Here is a 27,886-nt window from a genome sequence, read left to right on the forward strand (position 1 = left end):
TTAATCTGAAAGTAAACAGGCTAAAAGCAAGACGGGCTACAAATTATGTCAGCTCGAATCTTTTACGTTCTCTTAGAAGAACTTTAAGGAATAAAAAGCGCTAGGAGAAAAAAAACAGAGGACAGAATATAATTGTGCACATTTAATAAACCAGTTTAATATTAGGATATGATTAAAAAGATGCGTTTACCAAGAGGTTGTGAATGTTATATAATTCCACATTAAAGAACAAACAGAGAGAAAATAGAACTGTGTGAAGGTAATATACAGAGATCTTCCCATCAGAAATTCATTCCAATTAAAAATGTTATATTCTGCAGAGATGACCAATCAAGGCAATCATTTCTCTTTTACACGCTTGGGTGAAAACAACTGAATAATTCAGGATAATCAGATTCTGCATGGGTAAATAATCCTGTCTATTCTAATATAACCAAATTAATTGATAAGAGAGTTAAAGCGTATTTAACAAAAGATCTTAGTCTGCCTAGATGCTAAACCGTGGGAGGATGGAAGGAGAGAAGTGAACGTTAACGAGCACGGCGCTCTCTCATCGCTCGCATGTGCTAACAGATGGGAGTGCAGCAGCCTCAGAGACTAAAGTGATTACACCCACTTGCTCGCTTCTAAGCAGAAGATACAAATAAGCTGCATCACACTCACACACAGAGTGGGATATATCTTTATATTGCATAATGTGGGTGTACATATATCAGTTCTAATTAACTGCTATTATAAAAAACGGCAGAGGTTTACAATTTGGTGAGTTGCATGCGTGTGCATGCGTGTGCATGCGTGTGCGTGTGCATGCGGCAGATACTTTCTCAGCATATTCATGACTAGACTGGCACAAATGTAGAAGGAAAATGATTTCGTAATAATATATGATTAGATTTCAGGCCAATACTTGAAATCTAATACCAGGGTTAGTAATGAATGTATAATATCTTGTTTTCTTTTGTGGGTGTAATTCATGTTTATTATACTCTAGAACAGCGGTGTCCAATCTTATCCACAAAGGGCCGGTGTGGGTGCAGGTTTTCATTCCAACCAAGCAGAAGCCACACCTGATTCCACCTGTTTAATCAGTTGTTTAGTGGCTTTTAGTAGACTCTAGTGTGGCTTCTGCTTGGTTGGAATGATAACCTGCACCCACACCGGCCCTTTCCGGATAAGATTGGACACCGCTGTTCTAGAATAAAGCATTTATATTGGATAAATGCTTAAATCATTTTCTCTATGATGATCTGTTATGTCAATTTGTTTGACATTTTAGAAATAATTATATATAATACTGGGGGCACGGTGGCTTAGTGGTTAGCACGTTCGCCACACACCTCCAGGTTTGGGGGTTTGATTCCCGCCTCCGCCTTGTGTGTGTGGAGTTTGCATGTTCTCCCCGTGCCTCGGGGGTTTCCTCCGGGTACTCCGGTTTCCTCCCCCGGTCCAAAGACATGCACGGTAGGTTGATTGGGATCTCTGGAAAATTGTCCGTAGTGTGTGAATGCATGAGTGAATGAGAGTGTGTGTGTGCCCTGTGATGGGTTGGCACTCCGTCCAGGGTGTATCCTGCCTTGATGCCTGATGACACCTGAGATAGGCACAGGCTCCCCGTGACCCGAGATAGTTCGGATAAGCGGTAGAAAATGAATGAATGAATGAATATACAATACTATATACTTATAATGATAAGTATATAGTACTTATATGATAATAATAAGCCAGTGGTGGCTCAAGTGGTTAAGGCTCCGGGTTATTGAATGGATGATGGAGGTTCAAGCCCCAGCTCTGCCAAGCTGCCACTGTAGGGCCCTTGAGCAAGGCTCTTAACCCTCACTGCTCCAGGGACGCTGACCATGTGCTCTGACCCCAACCTGCAAAGTTGGGATATGTGAAGAAAGAATTTCACTGTGCTGTAATGTATATGTGACAAAATAAAGGCTGCTTCCTAATCCTTCAGTGGATATGAGTGGTTAAGAAAAAAAAACTTGGATAAAAAGAAATTAAACAGTAGAATAGGGAGAAAGTGCGATTGCTGTGACTTTCACTGTGGCATAGTTTTTGGTGCCAGATGGGCAGGATTGAGTATTTCAGAAACTGCTGCTATCTTTGGATTTTACACACTGCAGTCTACAGAGTTTACACAGGATTATGCAATAATCATGCTGAGGATGATGCTCTGAAGTCCTTCAATGTATGCAATAAAATGCATAACATTTTCTGTCAGTCTTTGTGGCCAGCTCCCTTTTCTATGCTGTGGTGTGCTGGGGCACTGATGCAAAAGGGTGTGATGCTAACCGGCTAAATCAAGTTCTGTGATGGGAGAGGATCTGGTCAATCTGGAGGTGGTTGCTGAGAAGAGAGTGATGTCCAAATTGATGGAAATCATGGAGAACACCTCTCACTCTCTAAACTGAGGGACTGTTGGATTGAGGAGTAATTTTAGCTGGAGACTGATCCCAACCCAGTGCAACAGTGAATGTTACGGAAGGTCTTTTGTGCACATTGCAGTAAGACTATCTAATGCATTTCTCATGTGCAGAGGCACCCTTGACCTTTTTAGTTTTTATTGAAATAAATAGCCACATTTCATTACAACCCGAAAGACAATTCAAATACTGTATAAACTGCATCCATTTATATACTGGTACATTTTTGTCTGTCTTTCTGTCTGTCTGTCTATCTATCTATCTCATGATACCCTCAGATTCCTGTTCCTGGTTGACCAGAGTAGAACCTGATGTGCTCTTCAGCTGAAGCTCTTCTACGTCAAGATCCAATGTTTTGTGTACGCTGTTATGCTTTCTGCTCACCGCGGTAGTGAAGAGTGTTTGTACACTTTACTATATCAAAATCTGGCCATTTTCCTCCAAGCTACAGTATCTTATCGACAAGGAGTTTCCACACACAGATCTGTTCCTCTGTGATCTTTTGTTTTTGATATCCTTCTGTGTAAACTCTAGAGTCTTTTTTGTGTCTGAAACAGCAGTTGCTAAAGCATGGATAAAAAGAAGCCCCAAGCGTAGGGATAACAAAACGACACAATTTATTAACAAAAATAACAAGAAAGATCGTCAGGGAAATAAACTATAGTAAACTTGACACAAGGCACAGCAAAAAAAGCAAACACTGACACTACAAACCAAAGACGAGGGCTCCGGGAAGCAACACGCAACGTGGAGGGAATACATTGGCAGTGTAATTAGGATCAGGTGAAAACAGGTGGAAAACAAACATGTAAAAACACATAAACAAAGACATGTGACAAAGACATAAAGACATTCATTCATTTTCTACCGCTTATCCGAACTACCTCGGGTCACGGGGAGCCTGTGCCTATCTCAGGCGTCATCGGGCATCAAGGCAGGATACACCCTGGACGGAGTGCCAACCCATCGCAGGGCACACACACACACTCTCATTCACTCACGCACTCACACACTATGGACAATTTTCCAGAGATGCCAATCAACCTACCATGCATGTCTTTGGACCGGGGGAGGAAACCGGAGTACCCGGAGGAAACCCCCGAGGCACGGGGAGAACATGCAAACTCCACACACACAAGGCGGAGGCGGGAATCAAACCCCCAACCCTGGAGGTGTGAGGCGAACGTGCTAACCACTAAGCCACCGTGCCCGACATAAAGACATATAAGACATAAACAAAGACAAAACACGCTGCCAGAACGCAGTGCTGCTGCCATGTGATTAACTGTATGTATAAGTGTATAAATGAGAATAAGTTGACATTGAATTTATGTTATAATAAAGAGCGAACAGCCACCAAAACCGGGTAATGAGAATGAAATGGTTTGGGTTAAATGTGAGACTCGTACATGTGTGCTGGAACCGCATTATAACTATAATAATATATAATAACAGCTTATAATGAAAATATTTATAGCCCAGCACAGTTGAATTTGAGTTTTAAATGAAAAGGTGTTGATTAAAGCGCAGCTCTGACAGTAACTCCAGCTGGAACCCAAATTATAAGCTTATAATAATGGATTTATTTTAATATATTATCATTTCTATAGTAACCGTTCATTCACATATGGAGAACGTGTAATAATCTGAGCCTAATAAGGAACAGATTTTGAAATGGTGCTGTTATTTAACAAAGAAACATGTAGAATATATGAGATGGTAAAGTTTTGTGTAAATTTATGGAGTCCTGACTGTCAGTTCTTTTTTAACTGTCAGGGACGCAGGGATAAAAACAGACCCAAATGCAGCATAGCTAAAATAAACAAATTTATTAACTTAAAAAAACACAAAACAGGGACAAGGACTTGATAAAACATGACATGACAAGACAGGACGCAACAAAAGACGACATAGGACGAGGATTCTACACCGCTATAGGCAACGTGGCACAATGCGATTAACACATGAGGAACAGGGAGAGGAAGCGCAGAGGCAGGGAGGAAGAGACAAGGGCGAGGAAGACACGTGAACACGGAACATAAACAAAAGCACGTGGCCAAAGTCCAGGCTGGATCCTGACATTAACAGTCTTTAGACCAGAGGATTTTGTGCTTTACAGTTTCCAAATATTTTCTGTTGCCAGCTTCAAGAGAGAAAAAAAAAAGTGATAGGATGTGGTAGCTTAGCGGTTAAGGTTTTGGTCTACTGATAAGAAGGTTGTGAGTTCAAATCCCAGGCCTACCAACTGCCACTACTGGGCCCTTGAGCAAGGACCTTAATGCTCAGTTGTATAAAATGAGATAAAAATGCAAGTAGCTCTGGATAAGGGCATCTGCCTATTGTCTGTCATGCTCTATGTAGTATGAAACTTATGCTTGAGCCTCTGAAATTGAGTTATAACTGATACTAAGGGAAAATGTGATCATCTTTTTATTTATTTAATTATTTATTTACTTTTGCTAATTTTATCTAAATGACTACGGATTCTTTTTCATATGCGGTCAGCCTAAAAGCTTACGAAAGCTTTAGTCAACTCCAACCTCCAGATATCTCACACGCTAAAATATCAGCTACATCACTCTGATTATCACATACGCTGACTCCTTGTTTTTATTACGCAATACAAATTCCTTTCCTGACCTTCCCATAGCCCTGCTCCTTCACACCTCCTCTGTCCTTACACCCCTGTTCATGCTCTCAGCTGCAGATAACGGACTCCTAGGCAGACCGCTGGCACTTTGGAAAGTGTGAGCTCAGTCACAGATGATTCTTCTTCTGCATCTTCTTTACGCTGTAGCATTCTGCGTCCTTCCTTTGTCTAAAAAAGTTTACAAAACTCTCTGCTCAGCAAGCATGTGTTTTGACACGCCGTTTTTAATACAGGATACGCTAGCCGCTATTTAATAATGCAAGCGTACAGGAAAGGTAAAGTGATATTTGAAAATCTATTATTCATGTCTAGCTTCTGGGGTAATGTTTATTAAAAGTCAGGTGGGTTTTACACAGATACGATATCACAACGCAGATGTCACTAACTGATACTTATACTGTACAGTTGTGTTCAAAATTATTCAACCCCCAATGCTGTAAATGGTTTTAGGGAATTTAGTGTACATTTGTAATTGTATTCAGAATGAAATCCTACAAGGACTTCTTAAAGAACCATATGCAACTAAAATGACATCAATTAGTTTTGTAATACAGTAGTAAATGTTTCTTTTGTGAATTCTTCATTGACATAATTATTCAACCCCTTAAAGACTACCACTCTGAAGAACAGAGGTTCAATGAAGTGTTTTCAATCAGGTATTGAAAACACCTGTGGATATCAGGGAGCAGCAATAAAGCCTAATAAGCACCAATTAGGCAGCTTTAAAATGACTGTGATACTCAGCTCCTTCTAGACATTTACTGGTGTGGTTACAAACATGGTGAGGTCAAGAGAATGGTCCAGGAAGACAAGAGAACAGGTGATTACTCTTCACAGGAAGGGCAATGGCTATAAGAAGATTGCAAAGATGTTAAACATACCAAGAGACACCATAGGAAGCATCATTCGCAAATTCAAGGCAAAGGGCACTGTTGAAACGCTACCTGGTCGTGGCAGAAAGAAGATGCTGACTTCGACTGCTGTGCGCTACCTGAAGCGTAGAGTGGAGAAAAGTCCCCGTGTGACTGCTGAGGAACTGAGAAAAGATTTGTCAGATGTGGGTACTGAAGTTTCTGCTCAGACAATACGGCGCACCCTGCGTAATGAAGGCCTCCATGCCAGAACTCCCAGGCGCACCCCCTTGCTGTCCCCAAAGAATAAGAAGAGTCGACTGCAGTATGCCAAAAGTCATGTGGACAAACCACAGAAGTTTTGGGATAGTGTTCTGTGGACTGATGAAACAAAATTAGAACTGTTTGGGCCCATGGATCAACGCTATGTTTGGAGGAGGAAGAACAAGAAAAGAACACCTTGCCTACTGTGAAGCATGGCGGGGGGTCAATCATGCTTTGGGGCTGTTTTGCTTCTGCAGGTACTGGGAAGCTTCAGCGTGTGCAAGGTACCATGAATTCTCTTCAGTACCAGAAGATATTGGATGACAATGTGATGCAGTCCGTCACAAACCTGAGGCTTGGAAGACGTTGGACCTTTCAACAGGACAATGATCCCAAGCATACCTCCAAGTCCACTAGAGCATGGTTGCAGATTAAAGGCTGGAACATTTTGAAGTGGCCATCGCAGTCACCAGACTTAAATCCGATTGAGAACCTCTGGTGGGACTTAAAGAAAGCAGTTGCAGTGCGCAAGCCTAAGAATGTGACTGAACTGGAGGCTTTTGCCCATGATGAATGGGCGAAAATACCCGTAGATCGCTGCAAGACACTTGTGTCAAGCTATGCTTCACGTTTAAAAGCTGTTATAACTGTAAAAGGATGTTGTACTAAGTACTAAGATTGAATGTCACTTGGGGGTTGAATAAAACTGATAATGATGTGAGCTCAGAAAAGACATTTGTGGTTATTTCATTATAAATGTTATGTTATATTTGTCTGACCTACATGTGCCTCTTTGATTTAATTGTAAGCAGGATGACTGAATGATCATAATCAATGTCAAACCGACCAAAACAATCAATTTCAGTGGGGGTTGAATCATTTTGAACACAACTGTACATATCCTACTACAGACGTTCAGCTGCTATTAATGTTTGTTAGTGCAGGTTGCCTAAGCGCACTTATGCTATGACCTGGATTATATGGTTCATTGGTATAATAACATGAGTCAAGAGAGAGTCATGAAGCTTTTATTGTCATTTCAACCATATATAGCTGTTGCAGTACACAGTGAAATGAGACAACGCTTCTCCAGGATCATGGTGCTACATAAAACAAAGACAGGGCTAAGGACTTAGTAAGTTAGTCCTAGATAGTGCAGGACAAGACAGACAAGACAGTGCAGGACAAGACAGACAAGACAGTGCAGGACAATACAAACAAGACAGTGCAGGACAAGACAGACAAGACAGTGCAGGACAAAAGACAGTGCAGACAAAAAGTTACAAGACAATACACAAAATACAAAAAAAGACAATACACAAAAGACAGTAGACAGTAAACAGAAACAGCGCCAACCGACCAGTGTAAATAATATATGTAAATACTGTAAGTTCAGACAATATTGCGTGCAGACAATATTGCTGGCAGTAATACTAGAATGAACACAGTTTCTTAGCAGCAGGTCCCTGAGATAGTGTATAAGGTTGTGCAAAAACAGCAACAACTGAAATATTGTACAGTATGTGCAAAATGACTGAAATAGACAGTGTGTTGCTTGTGAAAACCACTGCACTTAGTTCTGAGTAGTAAATACAGGGGTGAAATACAAGATTATTTCAATTGCACAATTGCTGTGGTCATTTTTACTTGTCTGGGATTTGTTTTTTTTTTTTTACAGAATTATATACACAGTAATTCAGTAATACAGTATATTAATATATGATGCTTATCAGATGGGGTAGAAACAAGAGAACAGTAGATATTTGTCCTCGTTCTGTACTAAATCCTTTAATAACGCATAAGCTGAACGTGTCATTTTTTTTATTGCTCTATCTAGAACATCACCTCCAGTGTTAGGTTTAAGGCACAGTTTTTGTGCCACAGGTGTAAAATGAAGTGTTTGATGTAGGGTGTGATGTAGTGCACCGGAGCGTTATTCGCCCAGCGCTGTTATTACAGGTATTTACAGCATTATCAGCTTAAATTATACATGACTAGGCAGTCATGCATGCTATTACAGCTGTATGGAAATGTTAATGGAACTCTCTGGAACAGATCAGGAAATCAAATATCATGTGGGTGGATGTGATGTGAGGTGACTGCTAAGATGTGAGATGTGAGCGCTGTATTATTTAACACACATGTATAGAGAGGAGATGTGAGTCAAATTCCTCATATCAAATTACCGGAAGCTCGAACTCACACACACACACACACACACACACACACACACACACACACACACACACACAAAAACTCGAACTCACAGACACACACACACAAACAAGCTTGCACACACACAAACAAGCTTGCACACACACAAACAAGCTTGCACACACACACACACGCTTGAACACACACAAACACACACACTTGAACACACACAAACACACACACAGGTACAGGCACATCCAAACACACATAGACACACACACACATAGACACACACACACATAGGCACACACACACATAGGCACACACACATAGGCACACACACATAGGCACACACACATAGGCACACACACATAGGCACACACAGAGGCACACACAGAGGCACACACAGAGGCACACAGTTACACATACACACACATGAACTCATACACACACAAACACACAGGCACCCCCCCACACACACACTGTCTCACACACACTGTCTCACACACACTGTCTCACACACACACACTTGAACCCATACACATAAACACAAAGGCACCCCCGAACACACACTCACTCACACACACAAGCGCACACATACGCGCACACATACGCGCACACATACGCGCACACATACGCGCACACATACGCGCACACACACACATACGCGCGCACACACACACATTGTGATTTTATTATGGCTGGCCCAGATCATTTGAAAACATGGCTATTTGTCATTTTGGTATACACGGACAATGAAAAATTGGTTTCTCCACCCTACGTATTGCACTATGTTTGAATTGTGAGCTATCTGGGATCCAGCCAAATGCAAATAACATCTTCAGTGACTGTTATGTCACATAAATCATGCACAGCTTTACAGTATTACTGATCCTGATCAGGATTCCATCATTTTTAATGGAAACAAACAGATGCTAAGAGGATTGTGGTGGGGCAACAACTCTACTGCTGCTTGTATGGTGGTTACTGTAAAACCCCTTGCACACAAACACTCCAGTTTTTACAGCCACTTGCTGGCTCATTAAATCTGCCTGTTTTTTTCTGTAGAAATGCTCTCTCTTTTCACTGAAAAAGTGTTTGCCATTGGTGTCACCACAAATAAATATAACGACCTGATGTTAACGTTATACTTGTTTAATGTCAACGAAGTCAAACACATAACGATCCATTTTATTTCACATTAATGAAACCGAAACATTCTCCATTTACCTTGACAGACATCGAGGGCACCATGTCATTACCTCATTCGAGCGGGAAAATTGAGGTGAGATGAGAAATTACTGACGTGAGATGAGCGTAAGGGGGCGGGGCTTTCATGGTTTCAGTTAATAGTGAAGAGTTCAAGTGTTGTTAGCCTCAGCTACTTCCTCAAATAAAGACTGCACTTTTTGCATATTTCTCAGAGCTAACAGTAGAGCTCCGATGTTATAATGCAGAGCACATCATGTGTGCTAGGAGGTTGTACAGAAGCCCTCATTGTTCACTTGTATAAATGAGGAAAATGTAAGTTGCTCTGGATAAGGGCATCTGCCAGAGTCCATAAATGTAAAATATATAAATGTAAAGGTCAGCAGGTTTGGTGATGTATAACTGTATCTCGATCATTATTTGTTTAGACTCATAGAATTTCTGTTTGTGGCAAAAAAAAAAAAAGTTTTAAAAAATGCCTGCAATAGATGTGTGTTCAAATTACTGTTTCATCTGTTTTTGCACTGTTTCCATTGTTATGTGTGTACAGACACACACACACACACACACACACACACACATGCACACATGCACACATGCACACATGCACACATGCACACACACACACACACACGCACACATACACATGCACACACACATGAACACACACATGAACACACACATGAACACACACATGAACACACACATGAACACACACACACACACGAACACACACGCACATGCACACACACGAACACACACGCACACATACACAAGAACACACACATGAACACACACACACACGCACACACACGAACACACACGCACATGCACACACACACACACACATGCACACACACACACACACACACACATGCACACACACACACACACATGCACACACACACACACATGCACACACACACACACATGCACACACACACACACACACACACACATGAACACACACACACATGCACACACATGAACACACACACACACATGCACGCACACACTCATGCACACACACACTCATGCACACACACACTCATGCACACACACACACACACATGCATACACACACGAACACACACACACACATAGAGGTACATGTAAACACAGGTACACAAACAAAGGCAGACACACACTCTACTGAACATTTTGCTCTATTGTAGAAATATATTCTCTCTATACAGTAATTTGCCCATCATGACTCCACATCCCCAACTCACCGGCAGCACAGTGTTCCTCATCCGCTCCGTTTGCACAATCCATCTCTCCGTCACAGCGCCAGGACAGAGACACACATTTGTTTGTGTTGCCTCCACAGTCGAACTTCTCCACCGGACAAGTTTGCCGACCTGAAAAAAGAAAGAACGATAATAAAAAAAAGAGCCACAAATATTGATAACTGGAAATCAACTGACATTCCACAGTCCAGGCAAATAAACTTAATTGTATTGTTCCTTTCTTCTTAAACAATCTTTACCTCAGTCCAAAGCTTCATGATCCTATACTTCAGGCCTGATTCTCTCACAGAAATCTTATCATAAGAAAAGGAACCAGACTTTATGGATTATACAACTCAGTAGATCCACCTTTCTCCTCTCACAATTTCTTTTTTCTTCATGAGATTTTCTTGCCCAGAGTTCATACCTTCTGATATATTCCTCCATTAATGGCTGATTTTGTTTCATGCAGATTTAATATTCAGTGCCAATCATTAATATTAACACCCTTATGTACAATAATTCAAAATTTCTACTAAATTAATGAGAACCTATTCATGCTCATTCTAACAAAAATCACATTATTATTATTATTATTATTAATTAATTAATTTATTTATTTAAAGCCATTTTAAAAATATTTTCCAAACAATTGTGTAAAAATTATTTACATCCCTCAAGAGTATAAGTTTCATTATATATATTAAAATATATATAAATAAATATATCATTAAACCTATCATTTTTGCCATAACATACATTTTATACTGCCTCACTGTAACACGTAGATAATAGAATGTCTGCTCGAGGCTCTTGTGGAAAGTGTAATTTTAGACATGTGTCTCTGTGCTTCATCTCTGAAGACTCTTCCACTTCACCATGATTTTTAGCTGTTGCATGAAAGTTTCCCAACCAATGACAAGGTCTTTTGCCTTGTCAATTTTGTTTTGCAATCCTATACATTAGCGCTCAAAGGTTTGCATACTTTGGGAGAATTTGCAAAACAAATGTATTTTATTTCTTATAGGACTCAAGTTCATATGTAAGGTATAACAGAATGGCACCATCATCAAACAAAATATAACAAAAAAGAAAATGCGGAAATAACCTTTAGTGATTAATATGGTGTATTGTCGCCTTCAGCATCAATGATGGCATGCAGTCTTCCTTCCTTCATTTATTTTTTCCTTCCTTCCTTAATTCATTTTTTCCTTCCTTCCTTCCTTAATTATTTTTTCCCTCCTTCCTTAATTATTTTTCTTTCTTTCTTTCCCACATTAAGTTAAGTATAGTCCACATTTGTGTTTTTACCCCAGTCCCAACACATACCTCTATTTTATGTGGATAAAAAAAAAAACAACAAAAAAAAAAACCAAACAATTCCGCAACACTCTCTCATTTTCTACCGCTTATCTGAACTACCTCGGGTCACAGGGAGCCTGTGCCCCGGCGGCGTCATCTCAGGCGTCATCGGGCATCAAGGCAGGATACACCCTGGACAGAGTGCCAACCCATCGCAGGGCACACACACACACTCTCATTCACTCACGCAATCACACACTACGGACAATTTTCCAGAGATGCCAATCCATGTCTATCTACCATGCATGTCTTTGGACCGGGGGAGGAAACCGGAGTACCCGGAGGAAACCCCCGAGGCTCGGGGAGAACATGCAAACTCCACACACACAATGCAGAGGCGGGAATCGAACCCCCAACCCTGGAGGTGTGAGGCGAACGTGCTAAGCACTAAGCCACCGTGCCCCCACCCCCATTCCGCAACATACACAAATTCTTTCTCAGTTCAGAAGGAAGCGACACATATGTGAAGATCTTTACAGATCATTTCCCATGAAACATATCATGCTGCGTTTGAGCAAAAAGGCTTATGGACAGATCTAATGAGTTTGTGTCAGCTCCATTCTCTTCTGTCACATAGTGAAACTCATCCTCTCTTCAATTTGTCCTTAGGGGAAGAACTAAGTAAGGACAGCAGGAGGTTCTGTTAGATTACCATATTTATCCAATAATACAGATCACTGTCATACTGATGGAACATTGTTAATGAGGTCTGGGGAAATGAAACCCAAGAGGTTTTCATGGAAAAAGCTAACAAATACTGAAATGGAAAAAAAGTCAATGAAAGAAAAAAAAAAAAAGATAATAAAATAAAATGTAACCTTTGCTAACCGTTGCTATTACTGACATTAATAAATGTACAGCTACCCCAGACAGAACCAGGAAACCTGGAGCCTATCCCAGAGGAGTCACTAAAGGCGGGGTGCCAATCGATCACATTCTACAATCACACACACAATCACACACACTACATACAATTTAAAGATGCTGATCAGCCTGTTGTCACGACGAGACAAAGGCGAGTGAGGATCCAAGTGCAGTTCAGTCTTTTAATAAACCCAAAAAAAGCAAACAAACGGGCAGGCAAAACAGGGCAGAACACTGAGCACACAGGAAACAGGAACATCGACACCAACATACAACAACGACCAACACCAGGGAAGTGAACAAACAGGGTAGATATAGCAAACAGGAACCAATCACAACGCAGAGACAATCAGTGACTAACATGATACACCTGGAGGGGAGATAGAGTGCAGTTAGTGTCCATGGTAACCAATGAGTGGGCGGAGCAAACAATTAACAGCAAGGCAGACAGCAGACAGAAACAGTGCAAAACACAGACAGACTCATTACACCTATAATGTCTCTGGACAGGGGGAGAAAACCGCAGTACCCTGAGGAAACCCTGAAGCACGAGGAAAACATGAAATCTGTGCAGGCATGATGGAGACAGTGACTGAATCCCCAACCCCAGAGAAGCGAGACAAACATCCTAAACACCTTAGCGACTGTGTGCCTAACACCCCTTGGCAAAAAGACCAATAAAATCTAAATGATTAACGACACATTTGATCTGATTAATGAACGTTATAAATATACTGAAACGTTAATCATCTGAAATTAATATCTTTGAAAGTTTGCTAAACAATTTGACTTTAGGTTGTTAAAAGTGTTTAAAATACCACGCATGCAATACCAATTAGACAAATGTCATATGCATTTCTTTATTACTTAATGTTCAGCAAGTTCATTGCTTCTTCTTCTTCTTCTTCTTTTTCTTCTTTTTCTTCTACTTTCGGCTTTATCCCGTTAGGGGTCCCCACAGCGAATCATCTGTTTCCACCTAACTATATCCTTGGCATATATCTCCTCTTTGGCTCCATCACCAACATCCTTCTACCAATATAACCATCTCCCTCCTCTGATCTGTCCCTCGGACATAATATGAGATAATGAGATAATTCATTTCAAAGCTCTAAAATTTGACAAAATCTCACTGTAAGATTCAAATCATTGATAATAAAACTTTTCTTTTTACTAAATGCAGTAATGCTAACAGGAGTAAATTGCTTAGTTACAGTACAGCTTACGTTAGCACCAGTAAAGTCTAAACCAATTGATGAAGTGTGTCCTAGTGAAAGAAGTAAAGTTTGTGTAGTTCTTGTGAAGGTCAGTGTCACTCTGAATAGCTGCCGGAATGCTCCGAGGAGATTCCCCTCTGCCACAATGCTGACAGTTCCACATCCAATCTGGCAAGACAGAGTCAGATATATTGATGCACTTATCGACAGCTTCCGCGAGAACGATTCAGACCCAAAGATAGAACCTAGAAAGCAGATTCAGGCTCGACAAGACTTTCAGTGTGATTCTTATCAGTTCTGAAGGTTATTGTGTCACCTGAAATAACTCAGGCTTATACTTTTTCTAATGCACCATCAGAAGATGCACCATCAAAAAACTGTGATCAAACAGTACTCCAGTGGTTCAGTATTGGATGGCTTTTTTGACTTTAATGCGTCTGTAATTTTATACTGAGAGAGACATAGCAAAGCTTTACTGTAGTGAAAGTATAAATTGTGCTACATGCAAAGAGTAACAAGAAAACAAGTAACAAGTAAACAGCAGCTGCATGACTTGTTTTCAACCTGCCTAAGTTCTTACACACCCCCCCCACTGCTGCGCTTTCTCCACTGGTGTTCAGTAGCTGCACACATCAGGTTCAAAACACTGATATTTGCCTACAAAGCCAAAAATGGACCAGCTCCATCTTACCTCAAAGCCCTCATCACTCCACACACTGCACCTCGCACCCTCAGATCTACAGCACTGCTCGACTGGTCCCACCATCCCTCAGGGTAAGAGGTAAGTATACAGCAAGACTCTATTATGTTCTGGCACCGAGGTGGTGGAATGAACTTCCTCTAGATGTCCGAACTGCTGAAACACTGACATCTTCAAACGATGAATGAAAACATACTGTATCACTTACTGAAACACTTAAACTAGCACCTTTTCCCCCAAAATTTTTCCTTCTTTGTTTTATGTGTATATTTAAATGTGTATACTCTGAACAGAGTTTAGGTTGATGGAATCTTAAGTCTGTGACCTAGTGAACCAGTGTTAATGTACTCATTGTTAGAGACTTTAAAGCACTTTTGTACATCTTTCTGGATAAGGCAGTCTGCCAAATGCCATAAATCTAAAACTAGATTTTTTTTTAATCCTTTTTATCATTTAAATGTACATAAGACTTCACTTTAACACTTTTTTTTCCATTACAGCCCTCCAGATATCAAGGGTTTTGTAAAAGATGAATATTTCATATTCCTTGAGCAGCTTATGAGCAGAATACAACAAAACTGGAAGCAAGCAAACACACAGGCCAATAAAGTGGCCGGTTATGTACACAAGTGTCCACTGACGTATACTTTGGGGAATCTCCATCATCAACTGTTTTCTGGCTCCATTGATCCAGACTATTGTTCCACTGAACTGTGGGTCAGAGTTTGCTTTGTGAATTCAACACAACAGTCTAAGATTGTCTGTAATAGACCTGCTGTTTATACGGAAACATCATTTCTCTGTCCCTGGATTGGAACAACAGAGATGCTAACATTCAGGCCACGTTTCTCCATCAGGACTGGGCTATGCTAAGATAGGGAAAATAGGCACACTTGCAGTATGCTAATGCACTGTTGATGAACTACCTTGCTAATCCGAGAGAGAGAGAGAGAGAGAGAGAGAGAGAGAGAGCATTTAGCGTCTAGCAGTGTGATATTTTTTGTACAGCTTTGTCAGTAATGAGTAATGATATGAGAATCAAACTGAGCTGCAGCTTGGATAACAATAAGGCCGAGGAATAAGAAACATTAAGTCACTGTCTTGAGAAATGATACATGTAGATGATCTATCAAACGTAAAACAGTCTTAAATGGAGGCCATGCTGATGATTGACCAATTTTTTATTATATTTTTAATTAAATGCAGCTATTATAGTTAAAGATTAATCTTTCTTATAATAAATGTGGATTTAGTCTAACTGGAAATAATAGGAACAAATGATGAAATATCCTGTACACAAAGGCTGTTAAAATTGCACTAGAATTTAAATGATAGGTTAATGACTTAAACGATTTGTTATCTAAATGTTAATGAGATTATAATTGCTACTAGAGCAGACAAAAAAAAGATTATAAGTCGTACGCCTCCTAAGAACAAGCAAGTGAATTAAAGCAAGTTTCATTCAAATTTAATTCAGTATTATTTTATTTTCAATAAAGTTTCTATACTATATAGAAATTAATCTACAATACAGCTGAAAAGTTTTTATTTTCTTTTATTTTTTCATTAAATCCTTGCTTTTTACTAGACCTTTTTATTATATGTGTGAGTTAAGCTTATGAGATAAGCACAGAGTAATAATAATGCATGTATTTATAATATTTAACACTTCGGTGATCACCAACACCTGAGGAGTTAATTAAAGTGCCGTTAAAGGTGTTTGAGAGGAAATGAAAGCAACATGGGAACAGAGATAAAGGATGAAAGAAGTAATGAATAAAGCGTATTGTTGTTCTAGAAATCCCAGCATGCAGTGGTGCATTAGATGGTTTTGTTTTCTTCATTAATATTAGATTCATTGAGTGATTTAATCCCTTTATTTTGTATAAGAGCTTCTGCAGTATGGCTGTAAAACACTGTGGATATATGATAGAAAAATAAACCCTTCCCTTGCTCCCCTGCACACACATATGGACACACACACACACACACACACACACACACACAGAGTTAAAAAGGAAATATAGAAATAAGCAGTGACAGTTAATTATCCGGTTTATTGTCAGGATTGAGACCCTCATTGAGATGTACAGTATCAGATCCTCAGAGATCACTGTGGGAAGTAGAAGGAGAACAAAGAGGCGTGTGGTTGTGTTAATGCAGAGGGAGGTGAAGAACAGTTAGCGATGTCACGTGACACACATGAGGGGCTGCTAGAGGATAATATGCTGACGCAACACAAATCCCACACCAACACTTGCATGCCTGATTTACAGCTTTATTAGGCTTGCTGAGAGTGAGAGAGAGAGAGAGAGAGAGAGAGAGAGAGAGAGAGAGAGAGAGAGAGAGAGGGAGAGAAAGAGAGAGGGAGAGCGAGAGGGAGAATAAGGGAGAGATAAAAAGAGAGAAGGTGACGGTGAAATAGAGGGAAAGGTAGAGAAAGACAAACAGAGAGAGAGAGAGACAGAGAGAGAGAGAGCGAGAGAGCGAGAGAGAGAGAGAGAGAGAGAGAGAGAGAGAGAGAGAGAGAGAGAGAGAGAGAATGAGGGAAAGCAAGAGGGGGGGTGAGGGTGAGATAGAAGGAAAGCTAGAGGAAGCGAGAGAGAGAGAGAGAGAGAGAGAGAGAGAGAGAGAGAGAGAGAGAGAGAGAGAGAGAGAGAGAGAGAATGAGGGAAAGCAAGAGAGAGAGAGAGGGAGAGAGAGAAAGAGAGAGGGTGGGTGAGGGTGAGATAGAAGGAAAGCTAGAGGAAGAGAGAGATGGAGAGAGAGAGAGAGAGAGAGAGAGAGAGAGAGAGAGAGAGAGAGAGAGGGTGAGATAGAAGGAAAGCTAGAGGAAGAGAGAGAGGGAGAGAGATAGAGATAGAGAGAGAGAGAGAGAGAGAGAGAGAGAGGTCAGTCTGTGGTCATAATGAGGGAGGTATGAGGAAGCTGAGTTAATAGTCTGATAATATAAATACTTTACACCATGATGCTGCCCCCTGTTAAGAGTCACCACACTGGATCACATGGTCTGCATATTAGATCTGCCGCAGGTTTTATGCCGGATGCCCTTCCTGACGCAATTCTCCCATTTTATCCAGGCCTGGGACCGGGACTGAGAGTTAACTCTTCAGTGGTTGGGTTAGTTCCCTGACTGGGAATAAACCCGGACCACAGCAACAAGAGACTGTGATCACCTCTGGACCAACAGGAGGCCATGATCATGTGTAAATAATCAGGTTAATAAACAGATTACAGCTTAGGGAGCAGAATCCTTTAATAAATCCACAGACTCATAACCTGGTATACACACATGAAAAGGAGACGTGCAGATATTTGTACTGTATGCTTTACTAATTACGCCCGGGTTCACAAATATATCTAGAAAATACACCTTTCATTCATCTGTGTTTCAACATGCTGTGTCTATTTGTTTCTAATAATAATAATAATAATAATAATAATAATAATAATAATAATAATAATAGAAGAAGAAGATGAAAATGTCCTTTCTCATATTCCAGGTCTCTGTACAGTCAGAAAACTCACAGAATTAGCAGAGAAAATAGAGATGGAGGAGGAAGAAGGGAAGGAAAATAAAAAACATATGAAGTGTATTACGAAAAAGGTTTAAGGGTTTAAGAGTTTAACTGCTTAGAGTTTGGGTTGCCAGATTGTAAATTTGATTGTAAATCAAATCGGTGAAATTCTGCAGCAGGATAATGATTCTATTATTATTATTATTATTATTATTATTATTATTATTATTATTATTAGTAGTAGTAGTAGTAGTAGTAGTAGTAGTAGTATATAAATTCTCATAATTGTTTATAATGCTCATGCTTATTTTTAAATATTTAAAATCGTCTTCTATTTATTTTTGCTACATACTCTATATGCTTATATGTAATTAATATATTACAAGCAGATATAAAAATATTTATAATCTTTTTTATATATTTAAAGACTGATTCAAAAAGTTTCAGTCTATAACAACATTAAATTTGCTTGTGTTTATCAGTTTTTCCACAAGCTGTTTTTTCCAAAAGAGAAGTACGGCTAAGAAAGCAGAGTCATTATGAACCATTTCTTTTTTTGTGGTTTTCACTAAAAATAAGTAAAATCTGATTGTGAACATTCTTCAAAAGTTGAAATTGCTGTGTTAAGCGCATGAAACAATAAAATGATAAAACAAAATAGCATCTTCATGCCATATGAGCAATTAGTCATACAGACACAACTTGCAACTCTGAGAGATTAACTTTGTGTTTAATTGTCTGTTTAAGTTGTTTATAAGCACAAACCTCTAAACGGTGGGCTGGGATGTGGTAGCCTAGGCGTTAAGGCATTGGACTACTGCCCAGAAGGTCATTAGTTTGAATCCAAGGTGTACCAAGTGGCCCCTGAGCAAGGCCCTTAACCCTGAACTGCACAGTTGTGAATCACGTGAATGCTGTGAGACATTACTGCTTTCAGGGTTGTGAAAATATGCATCATTCTGCACTCTCGCTCTATTACAGTCCCTGCTAAAGGCCATTTGGTTAAAAAAGGAGTCTTTTATTTTGTCAAAATGGCAAGTGATGAAATGAGGTCTCGTATAAATCAAAATCTCATTTGAAAGTGTGCAGGCTGAGTCGGTTGGTTATCATGCAGAAATCTACTATATGACTGCACACGCTCATGTTTCGTATGGCTAAGCACTGCTCTTAGGGAAATAAACATAAGATGCATCATGGTCCAAAAAAGAATGCCCGTCCTTAACAGATTGCTATTGATTAAGCATAAGTTAAAACACAACTCAACATGTCCAATAGCTCTTAACAAATTATGCCATCTTCATTAACTCCATCTCTAATTATGCCATCTTCATTATCGCTATCTCTAAGTATGCCATTTTCATTATCTCCATCTCTAATTATTCCATCTTCATTATTGCTTTCTCCGTTATAAAAAATATAACCTCTTCTATATTTTATGGTCTGTTGTTCCACAGATCAAAATCATCTGTAACAAAAATGAAGAAATTGCAAACACAACATTTGTTTTGCTGTGTGTGTGCGTGAGTGTGCATGCAAGTATTATTCATGTTAAAGGAGTAGGAGCTTCCTATAATTCTCTCTAAAAACTTGATTAACTAACATGCGAATGAAAACATTTCGGTCCCATAGGAAAGACCTTAATCATCCCTTTAGTTAATATGCAGATGGAAATTTCATGAAATGGTAACTTGTCATGTTTATCTAGGTAGATCATTTCTACCGCTCTCAGACTAACAATAAGGAAGGTAAGAAAAAAAGGCAGCAGTCACTTAAAAAGAGTTGCAGGATAACCTGAAAGCAGCAGGAACATAAGTTAGTGTTGTCATCTCTGTTCCTACACCTCATGCAAAACCCCTCTGCTAAAAAAGTAGAGCACAGAGATGCACGTCTCATATGCCAAATATTGTAAATATAAAGGTCTCAAAGCATTTTTTTTCAAACAGTATTTTAAGAAATTACAGATTTTACGCACCCAGATTCCTCTCCCTAATGCAGATCCCATTGCCCAAAAGGCTTAAATATCATAAGTTAACTTAAATAACTCTCTCACTCACTCATTTTCTACCGCTTATCCGAACTACCTCGGGTCACGGGGAGCCTGTGTCTATCTCAGGCATCATCGGGCATCAAGGCAAGATACACCCTGGACGGAGTGCCAACCCATCGCAGGGCACACACTCTCATTCACACCCTACGGACAATTTTCCAGAGATGCCATGTCTTTGGACCGGGGGAGGAAACCGGAGTACCCAGAGGAAACCCCCGAGGCACGGGGAGAACATGCAAACTCCACACACACAAGGTGGAGGCGGGAATCGAACCCCGACCCTGGAGGTGTGAGGCGAACGTGCTAACCACTAAGCCACCGTGCCCCCGCGCCCCCGCCCCCAAACTTAAATAACTTAAAACTCTAAATGAATAACCTTGATAAATTGTTAGCATTGGAGCGGCAGCAGGACATCACGGCCCGTCACTAAACAAAGGGTATACGTGACTGTGATCACTGTACGTATAAACAATAGTATCACGTGAACATTTAGGTGATAAAACCTGTAACAACACCAAACCATGGGGTACATGACCATGATCCAGCTAGACAGTGGTATCACCCGACCAATCTGGGAGATACACAGTTCTTACACCCAATATACATTTAAAATAAAACCCAATTTAAACTATGAAGTGAAAAAACAATATAAAATATTTAAGCGTTCATGAGTTGAACGCATCATGATATGGAGCTGCTTCTCTGCTAACTCTGCTGTGGCATTGTGACTTAAAAATATACATGAATGGAATGATGAATATGATATGATGTGTATTTGTATGAATGTTCATGTTCAGCTCTGAGATGCTCCAAATTCTGGGAGAATATGCAAACTCCACAAACACAAGGCGGAGGCGGGAATCGAACCCCCAACCGTGGAGGTGTGAGGCGAACGTGCTAACCACTAAGCCACCGTGCCCCCCATATTTTTCAATTCATGAAATATTTAAAGGAATGAAAAACCTTATTTGCTATGAATAATGGGGCTAAATTCAACCACAAAGCTGAAAATACCTTTTTATTTGTTACTGTTGGTGCCTCGAAGCTTTAATTAAAAATAAAGTCGGTAATGTAAGGTGTGTGAATACTATCAATTACATTTCTCTGTTTAATTTTAAGAATACATGCTGTTACTCTTCATGTTATATCAAACAATTACAAGTAAAAAGGCATTATTAAGGCTCTGGGTTGTTGATCGGAGGATCAGGGTTCAAGGCCTAGCACAGCCAAGCTGCCACCGCTGGGCCCTTGAGCAAGGCCCTCAACCCTCCCTGCTCCTGGGGCGCTGTATCATAGCTGCCCCTGCACTCTGACCCCAACCTCCTCAGTTGGGGTATGTGAAGAAAAGAATTCCACTGTGCTGTAATGTATATGTGGCGATAATAAAGGCTTCTATGCCCACATTCTATTCTATTCTATTATATGTGTAAATCTGGAGTGGGAATATGCACTGGAATTGTAAAACCCAACAAAAACAAAATACATTTCCCCTCTCTGTACATGCACTGAATTACACACTCCCATGTTCTTACTGATAGATAAAAGCACATGATTGACTGCATTATGTTTAATCTGTCTTCAATTCATTTCATCAGTAGACGTAAGCGCACACTTTCTAGCCCGTAATCTGCTGCAATCCTCTTCACTGGGATATTTTAATAAGATCTGTCCTCTGTTTGAAATCCTCAGAGGGTGACGACACAGAGCAAAGACTCGTGTAATGATGAAAGCAGACACTTTTTTTCAACCGGCTAATTTTGTATGAGATGCCCGGTGATTACCAGCCTTGTTAGGCTAAACCATTTGATTTATGGGAAAGGGGGTGTCGAGTAACAACAACACTGCTATGAATTATAAATAAGGGGTTTCTGTCTCCTGAAGATCTTTTCTTGTGTGATACAAAAGTCTCTCTTCAGTAATCTGTTTAATGCAAAAAATTGTAAAAAGTAGATATGCAAAAAAATAAAAAAAATAAATAATAAATAAAAAATATTCTTGGGTGTAGATATTTTTGTCTGGGTCTGAGTTTAATTACATCATTAATAGTGTATTTTTACCTATTCTCATTTCATCAATCATTAATTATTAATTAGCAGGTTTTGTTCTGAGGGGGAGTTCATTACATTTATTTTACATATCCTGACATTTATCATAGTCACTGTTATTGGGTTGCAGTAGAACATACAGTATATGACGTGCTCAAATTAGTATATAGCTAATGCAACGGAATAACAGTAGCTATGATAAATGTTATGATATCTAAAATAAATGTAATGAACTCCCCCCTCAGAACATATATGATGTGCTCAAATTAGTATTTATAAAATAGATCAATACTATAAATGTTTAAGAATATTTATATACATATCTATATAAATATATATATCTGAATATAATTTTTAATATTTCATCCTACTATGAACTCCATAAAGATTGTTAGCCCTCAGGAAACTTTGCAAAAAAGATTATATAAATAATATATAATAATATATAAATATATATATATATATATAAATAATATATAATAATACAGTATATTAATATTTTATTGCATAATAAATAGATAGTTTCTTTCATAGTATTTCCTTCAGAAGCTTAGAATATCAAATTAAATTTATAAAACCTCAAAGAATTTATGTAGAATAAAATACAATTTAACAATAATAAAGAAAGTTAAAACCCTTGATTTTTTTTTTTTTTTTTTTTTTTTTTTTTTTTTTTTTTTTTTTTTTTTTTTTGCTGTGCTTCAATGTCATTTGTGGTATTTAAAAATGTTCAAGTTAAAACATTTTTACTTATAGAAATGCTTTAGAGATTTTCACAGTGTTGTATGTGATTGTAAATATCACAGCTCTGACCTAATAACACATTTTGTTGATTTCTGAAGTAAAAAGAAGAACACAAAGGGTTTTATATGTCACAAAATGTATCCTAAACAAGAATAATTATGGCATGTGCAAATGTTTGAACAGTGGATTAGATGTAAAGTCCCATAACCGAATACAGTAAATACAATTCTTAATTAATTAACTTTAAACTTTGTATTAAATTGTGTATTTAATTGTGTATTTAATTCTCAGACTCTTTAAATCAAGTGCTAACACACAACAACCATGGAGTCTTCTGTCTAAGGATCTGAAAATGAATCTAAGTAATGCCTGGAAAAGTGCCTCAAGAGAATTATGGAATTCATGGCAAGATCTGGAAGACCAATGAAATGTTGAGATAGACCTGCTACAGTAGGATCCTGTTCAGTAAGAAAAATCGAAATGCTCAAATGACACTAAAGAGCAGCAGGAAAAAATGAGCTGGAACAGCAGTTTAAACGAACACGATCTGCATGGAGGAGTCATCAGAAAGAAACCTCACCTCTGACCTCATCACAAAAGTCTAAAGCATGCAAAACTATATCTAGATAAATCAGAGATATTTTTATAAACAAGTGCTCTTTGGAACTGACCGGCCACAATCACCAAAGGTTGATAGGAACAAGGAGCAGCATCTGATGAAAATAATACCCTGTCACCTGTTAAACACGGGGTGGATCTGTTATGCTTTGTGGTTGGGTGGAGGCAGTAAAACAATGCACAGATAGATAAAAGTATGTGGTTTAAAACTTGTCATTGTCTTACATTTTTTCTCATTTTATACAACTCAGCAATTGATGGTTAAAGCCCTTGCTCAGAGGCCCACAGAGGGAGCTTGTTGAAGCTGGGATTTGATCACACAACCTACAGAGCTGTAGTCCATCACCGTGACCATAATTTACCACATCCCCACAGTATTGTTAAAAAAAAATATATAAAATATATAAAATATATATATATATTAATTCAAATTCCATGTTTCAAATGTAGCACAATGCAATTGTGTTTATTTAAGCAAATAATACAGTTTTTTGTTTTATTTCTGTAGCTGGATTCTGCTGCTTTTACGATGTTTCTCCTTTCATTGCCAGACCTCTGTCGGGTTCACAAATACATCTGGAAAATACACCTTTCATTCATCTGTATTTCAACATGCTGTGTGTATTTGCTTCTAATAATAATAATAATAATAATAATAATAAAAATAATAATAATAATAATAATAATAATAATAATAATAATAATAATAATAAGGAGGGCACAGTGGCTTAGTGGTTAGCACGTTCGCCTCACACCTCCAGGGTTGGGGGTTCGATTCCTGCCTCCGCCTTGTGTGTGTGGAGTTTGCATGTTCTCCCATGCCTCGGGGGTTTCCTCCGGGTACTCCGGTTTCCTCCCCCGGTCCGAAAAAATGCATGGTAGGTTGATTGGGATCTCTGGAAAATTGTCCGCAGTGTGTGAATGCTTGAGTGAATGAGAATGTGTGTGTGTGTGCCCTGCGATGGGTTGGCACTCCGTCCAGGGTGTATCCTGCCTTGATGCCCAATGATGCCTGAGATAGGCACAGGCTCCCCGTGACCCGAGGTAGTTCGGATAAGCGGTAGAAAATGGATGAATGAATGAATAATAATAATAATAATAATATTAATAATAATAATAATAATAATAATAATAATAATAATAATAATAATAATAATAATAAAAGAAGATGAAAATGTATCCCAGGTCTCTGTACAGTCAGAAAACTCACAGAATTAGCAGAGAAATTACAGATGGAGGAGAAAGAAGGGAAAGAAAAAAAAAAACATATGAAGTGGATTAAGAAGAAAGGTTTCAGGGTTTAAGAGTTTAACTGCTTAGAGTTTGGGTTGCCAGATTTCTTGGATTGTAAATCAAATTAATGAAATTCTGCAGCAGGATAATGATTCTATTATTATTATTATTATTATTATTATTATTATTATTATTATTATTATTATTAGGCTGTTTCTCCTTTCATTGCCAGACCTCTGTGTCTTTATGCACCAAGATTATTGAAAGTTATTATACAAAAATAATATTCACATTACATTCACATGCACTTTTTTCTCCAGACACTACTACTGCTCATGTAATGGCCATTAAATGAAAAAAAAAATGGTACTGTATAATGAGTAAAGAAACGCTTAATAAGCTTTTCTTGGATAGGATATAGACAGCTAAGGCAGTCTTTTTTTTTCCATGATGAATTTAAAGATGTCTGTATAACACTGGGATCAATCCAGGGTGAGAGGTGAATTCCCATAGGAAGCTCATATTAAAGCCCCCTGAGGCTTAGAATAGTTCCTTTTGTATGTGTATGCTTGATTGTCTTTTTTTGCCTTAAGACTTCGAGAGGTGACATTAAATGCCGATAGAGATGCGAGTTAAATTATTCATGATCTGTAACCACACAGCCAAACAAAATCGATTAAACCCCACTAACACATACATGCGCACGCACGGACACACCAAGGCCACCTCAGTATCTGGTCTCTAACAGAGAACCCCATCACTGAGGGGATAAACAGAGTGGATGAGAATGTGTGTCTCCAGGCCATTTGCCAATTAACTTACCCTCTGAGAAACAGAGACCTTTAACATTTGAGAATTGGCAGCTCATTCTCAACATGCTGAGCACTTCATAGCTAGCGTCAAAGTCTCTCATCGAGAACAAGTAACAATCAAAAGTCATAAATCAATTCGTAATAGGTCACTTTGTAGGTGTATAATTACTGACCATAGTCCATCTAATGACCCGCCCCCTTTATCCTGTCCAATAATGGAAAGCACTGAGCAGATATTAGTTGCTGGTGGATCACAATGAAGCGGTAGTGTGTGTGGTGTGGGCAGGAGTGTATCCAATGGGCTTTAAGCATTTCATATGCACTTATACGAAACTGAGTGGCGATTGTTTTTTGGTAGAAACATTACAAATATTTGTTTGGGCCAAAAAGAGGAACATACATCAGCTTACACCTTTCTGTGTGTTTGTACACATTTGTACACACTTATACACACAGACACCAGACATAGGTACACACACACACACACACAAGTGTACAGTGCAAGCCAAAGAAAGCATGCAAAGCATAAACAGATTTCAGAAATCTCCCATGTCTCCATCAGTAACGTGTCAAATACATTCTAACCACCTCTGTCCTACTCCTCTCACACATCTCATTGTGTTTTGGATTTGGGTGCTTTAAAACTCTGATATTTACACCAGTTTAGCACCAGTTACAAGAAAAGAAAGATCCAGGGAATAAGAGCGTTCCCAGAAATCCCAGCGATGCACAGTGAGAAAGCGTTTGTAGTCAGCAAATGAACTCTGCTGTTTACACTCAGTGAGGAGAATCAGCTCTGATAGGATTGAAATTAAAATGCCTCCATTGGCGCCTGTGCTAAGAAGCAATCAGGCCATGCTGAGGGGCCAAATTGTACTCCAGGACAGGAGAGGACAACTGGGCAAGAGGGCTGGCACAGACAGCGCAGAGAGTGTGGCCACATGGGAAATTACTTTAGGGAACCGCCACCTGAAGCATGAAATTGAACCCATCCGGTGCATCTGACTGGATCTGAACCTGATATTAAAATAATTAAGTGGCAAAACTACTATGAAGGAGCACATAACGGTGCTGGCTTTTGTATCCTGACTCAGTAGAAATTATAGCATGCAGCGTGAACTTGGCTTTCCTTTTCTTAATTACTAATGAGCCAAATGTGAACAATAAACACAAGAAAACAACATGCAAATTTAAAAATAATGGCATGGTCTTATATATATTCAGAGAAAAGTATGGACTAAAACAGACAAACTGCACGGAAATGGTTATTATTCTATAACCCGCACAAGTACTAAATGGAATTAAATGGACTAGTGCTATGATTAATAAAGCTTAACCAGTTCCAGTACTGACATGGTGAAGCCTTGCATTGCAGTGTTAAGTATCTCACTAATAATCTGTAATAGTATCATGACAATTAAAATAATATTTAGCAAGATTTTTCTCAAGATTTGTAAAAAAAAAAAAAAAGTTCTTTATTTGCTTGGCAGAAGTGCTTTGGTCAAATTCAGCTTGAGGTGTAGAAAGGAGCAGCGAAATACTGAACATGAAACAGAACAAGAAAACAAAAGTCAAAATAAATAAATAAATAAATAAATAAGTCTTAAGGCTTTCTTATAACATGTTTTATTGAGACTTAAATGCACTTTTTATATATGTATGTATATTTTATATAAAATATATATATATGCTGTTTGTTTACGTGTTTTGTCTTATGTAATGACCTGTATATTGCTTGTAAGGTGACCTTGGGTGTTCTGAAAGGCGCCATGAAATAAAATGCATTATTATTATTATTATTATTATTATTATTATTATTATTATTATTATTATTATTATTATTAAATAAATAAATAAATGCATGGAGAGAAAGAAACTTAAGCCTGGTGGGAATATTTGGGGGTGTTAGATTGGCGTAATGATGAGGTGGGTGTAAGGAT

The 27,886-nt window shown here is 38.8% G+C and overlaps 1 protein-coding gene across 4 annotated transcripts in view; it reads right to left on the reverse strand.

Moving 5' to 3' along the window:
- The window catches only part of lrp8 (low density lipoprotein receptor-related protein 8, apolipoprotein e receptor), a 208,011-nt gene that overhangs the window by 68,929 nt on the left and 111,196 nt on the right, over nucleotides 1–27,886 (reverse strand). For all 4 annotated transcript variants that reach the window (XM_060867521.1, XM_060867520.1, XM_060867519.1 and 1 more), the window contains exon 4: nucleotides 10,790–10,918. In XM_060867521.1, coding sequence (XP_060723504.1) covers nucleotides 10,790–10,918 — 129 coding nt within the window. The remainder of the gene's footprint in view (nucleotides 1–10,789; nucleotides 10,919–27,886) is intronic.

The sequence above is a fragment of the Tachysurus vachellii genome, chromosome 4 (assembly GCF_030014155.1).
Source record: "Tachysurus vachellii isolate PV-2020 chromosome 4, HZAU_Pvac_v1, whole genome shotgun sequence".
Taxonomy (NCBI): domain Eukaryota; kingdom Metazoa; phylum Chordata; class Actinopteri; order Siluriformes; family Bagridae; genus Tachysurus; species Tachysurus vachellii.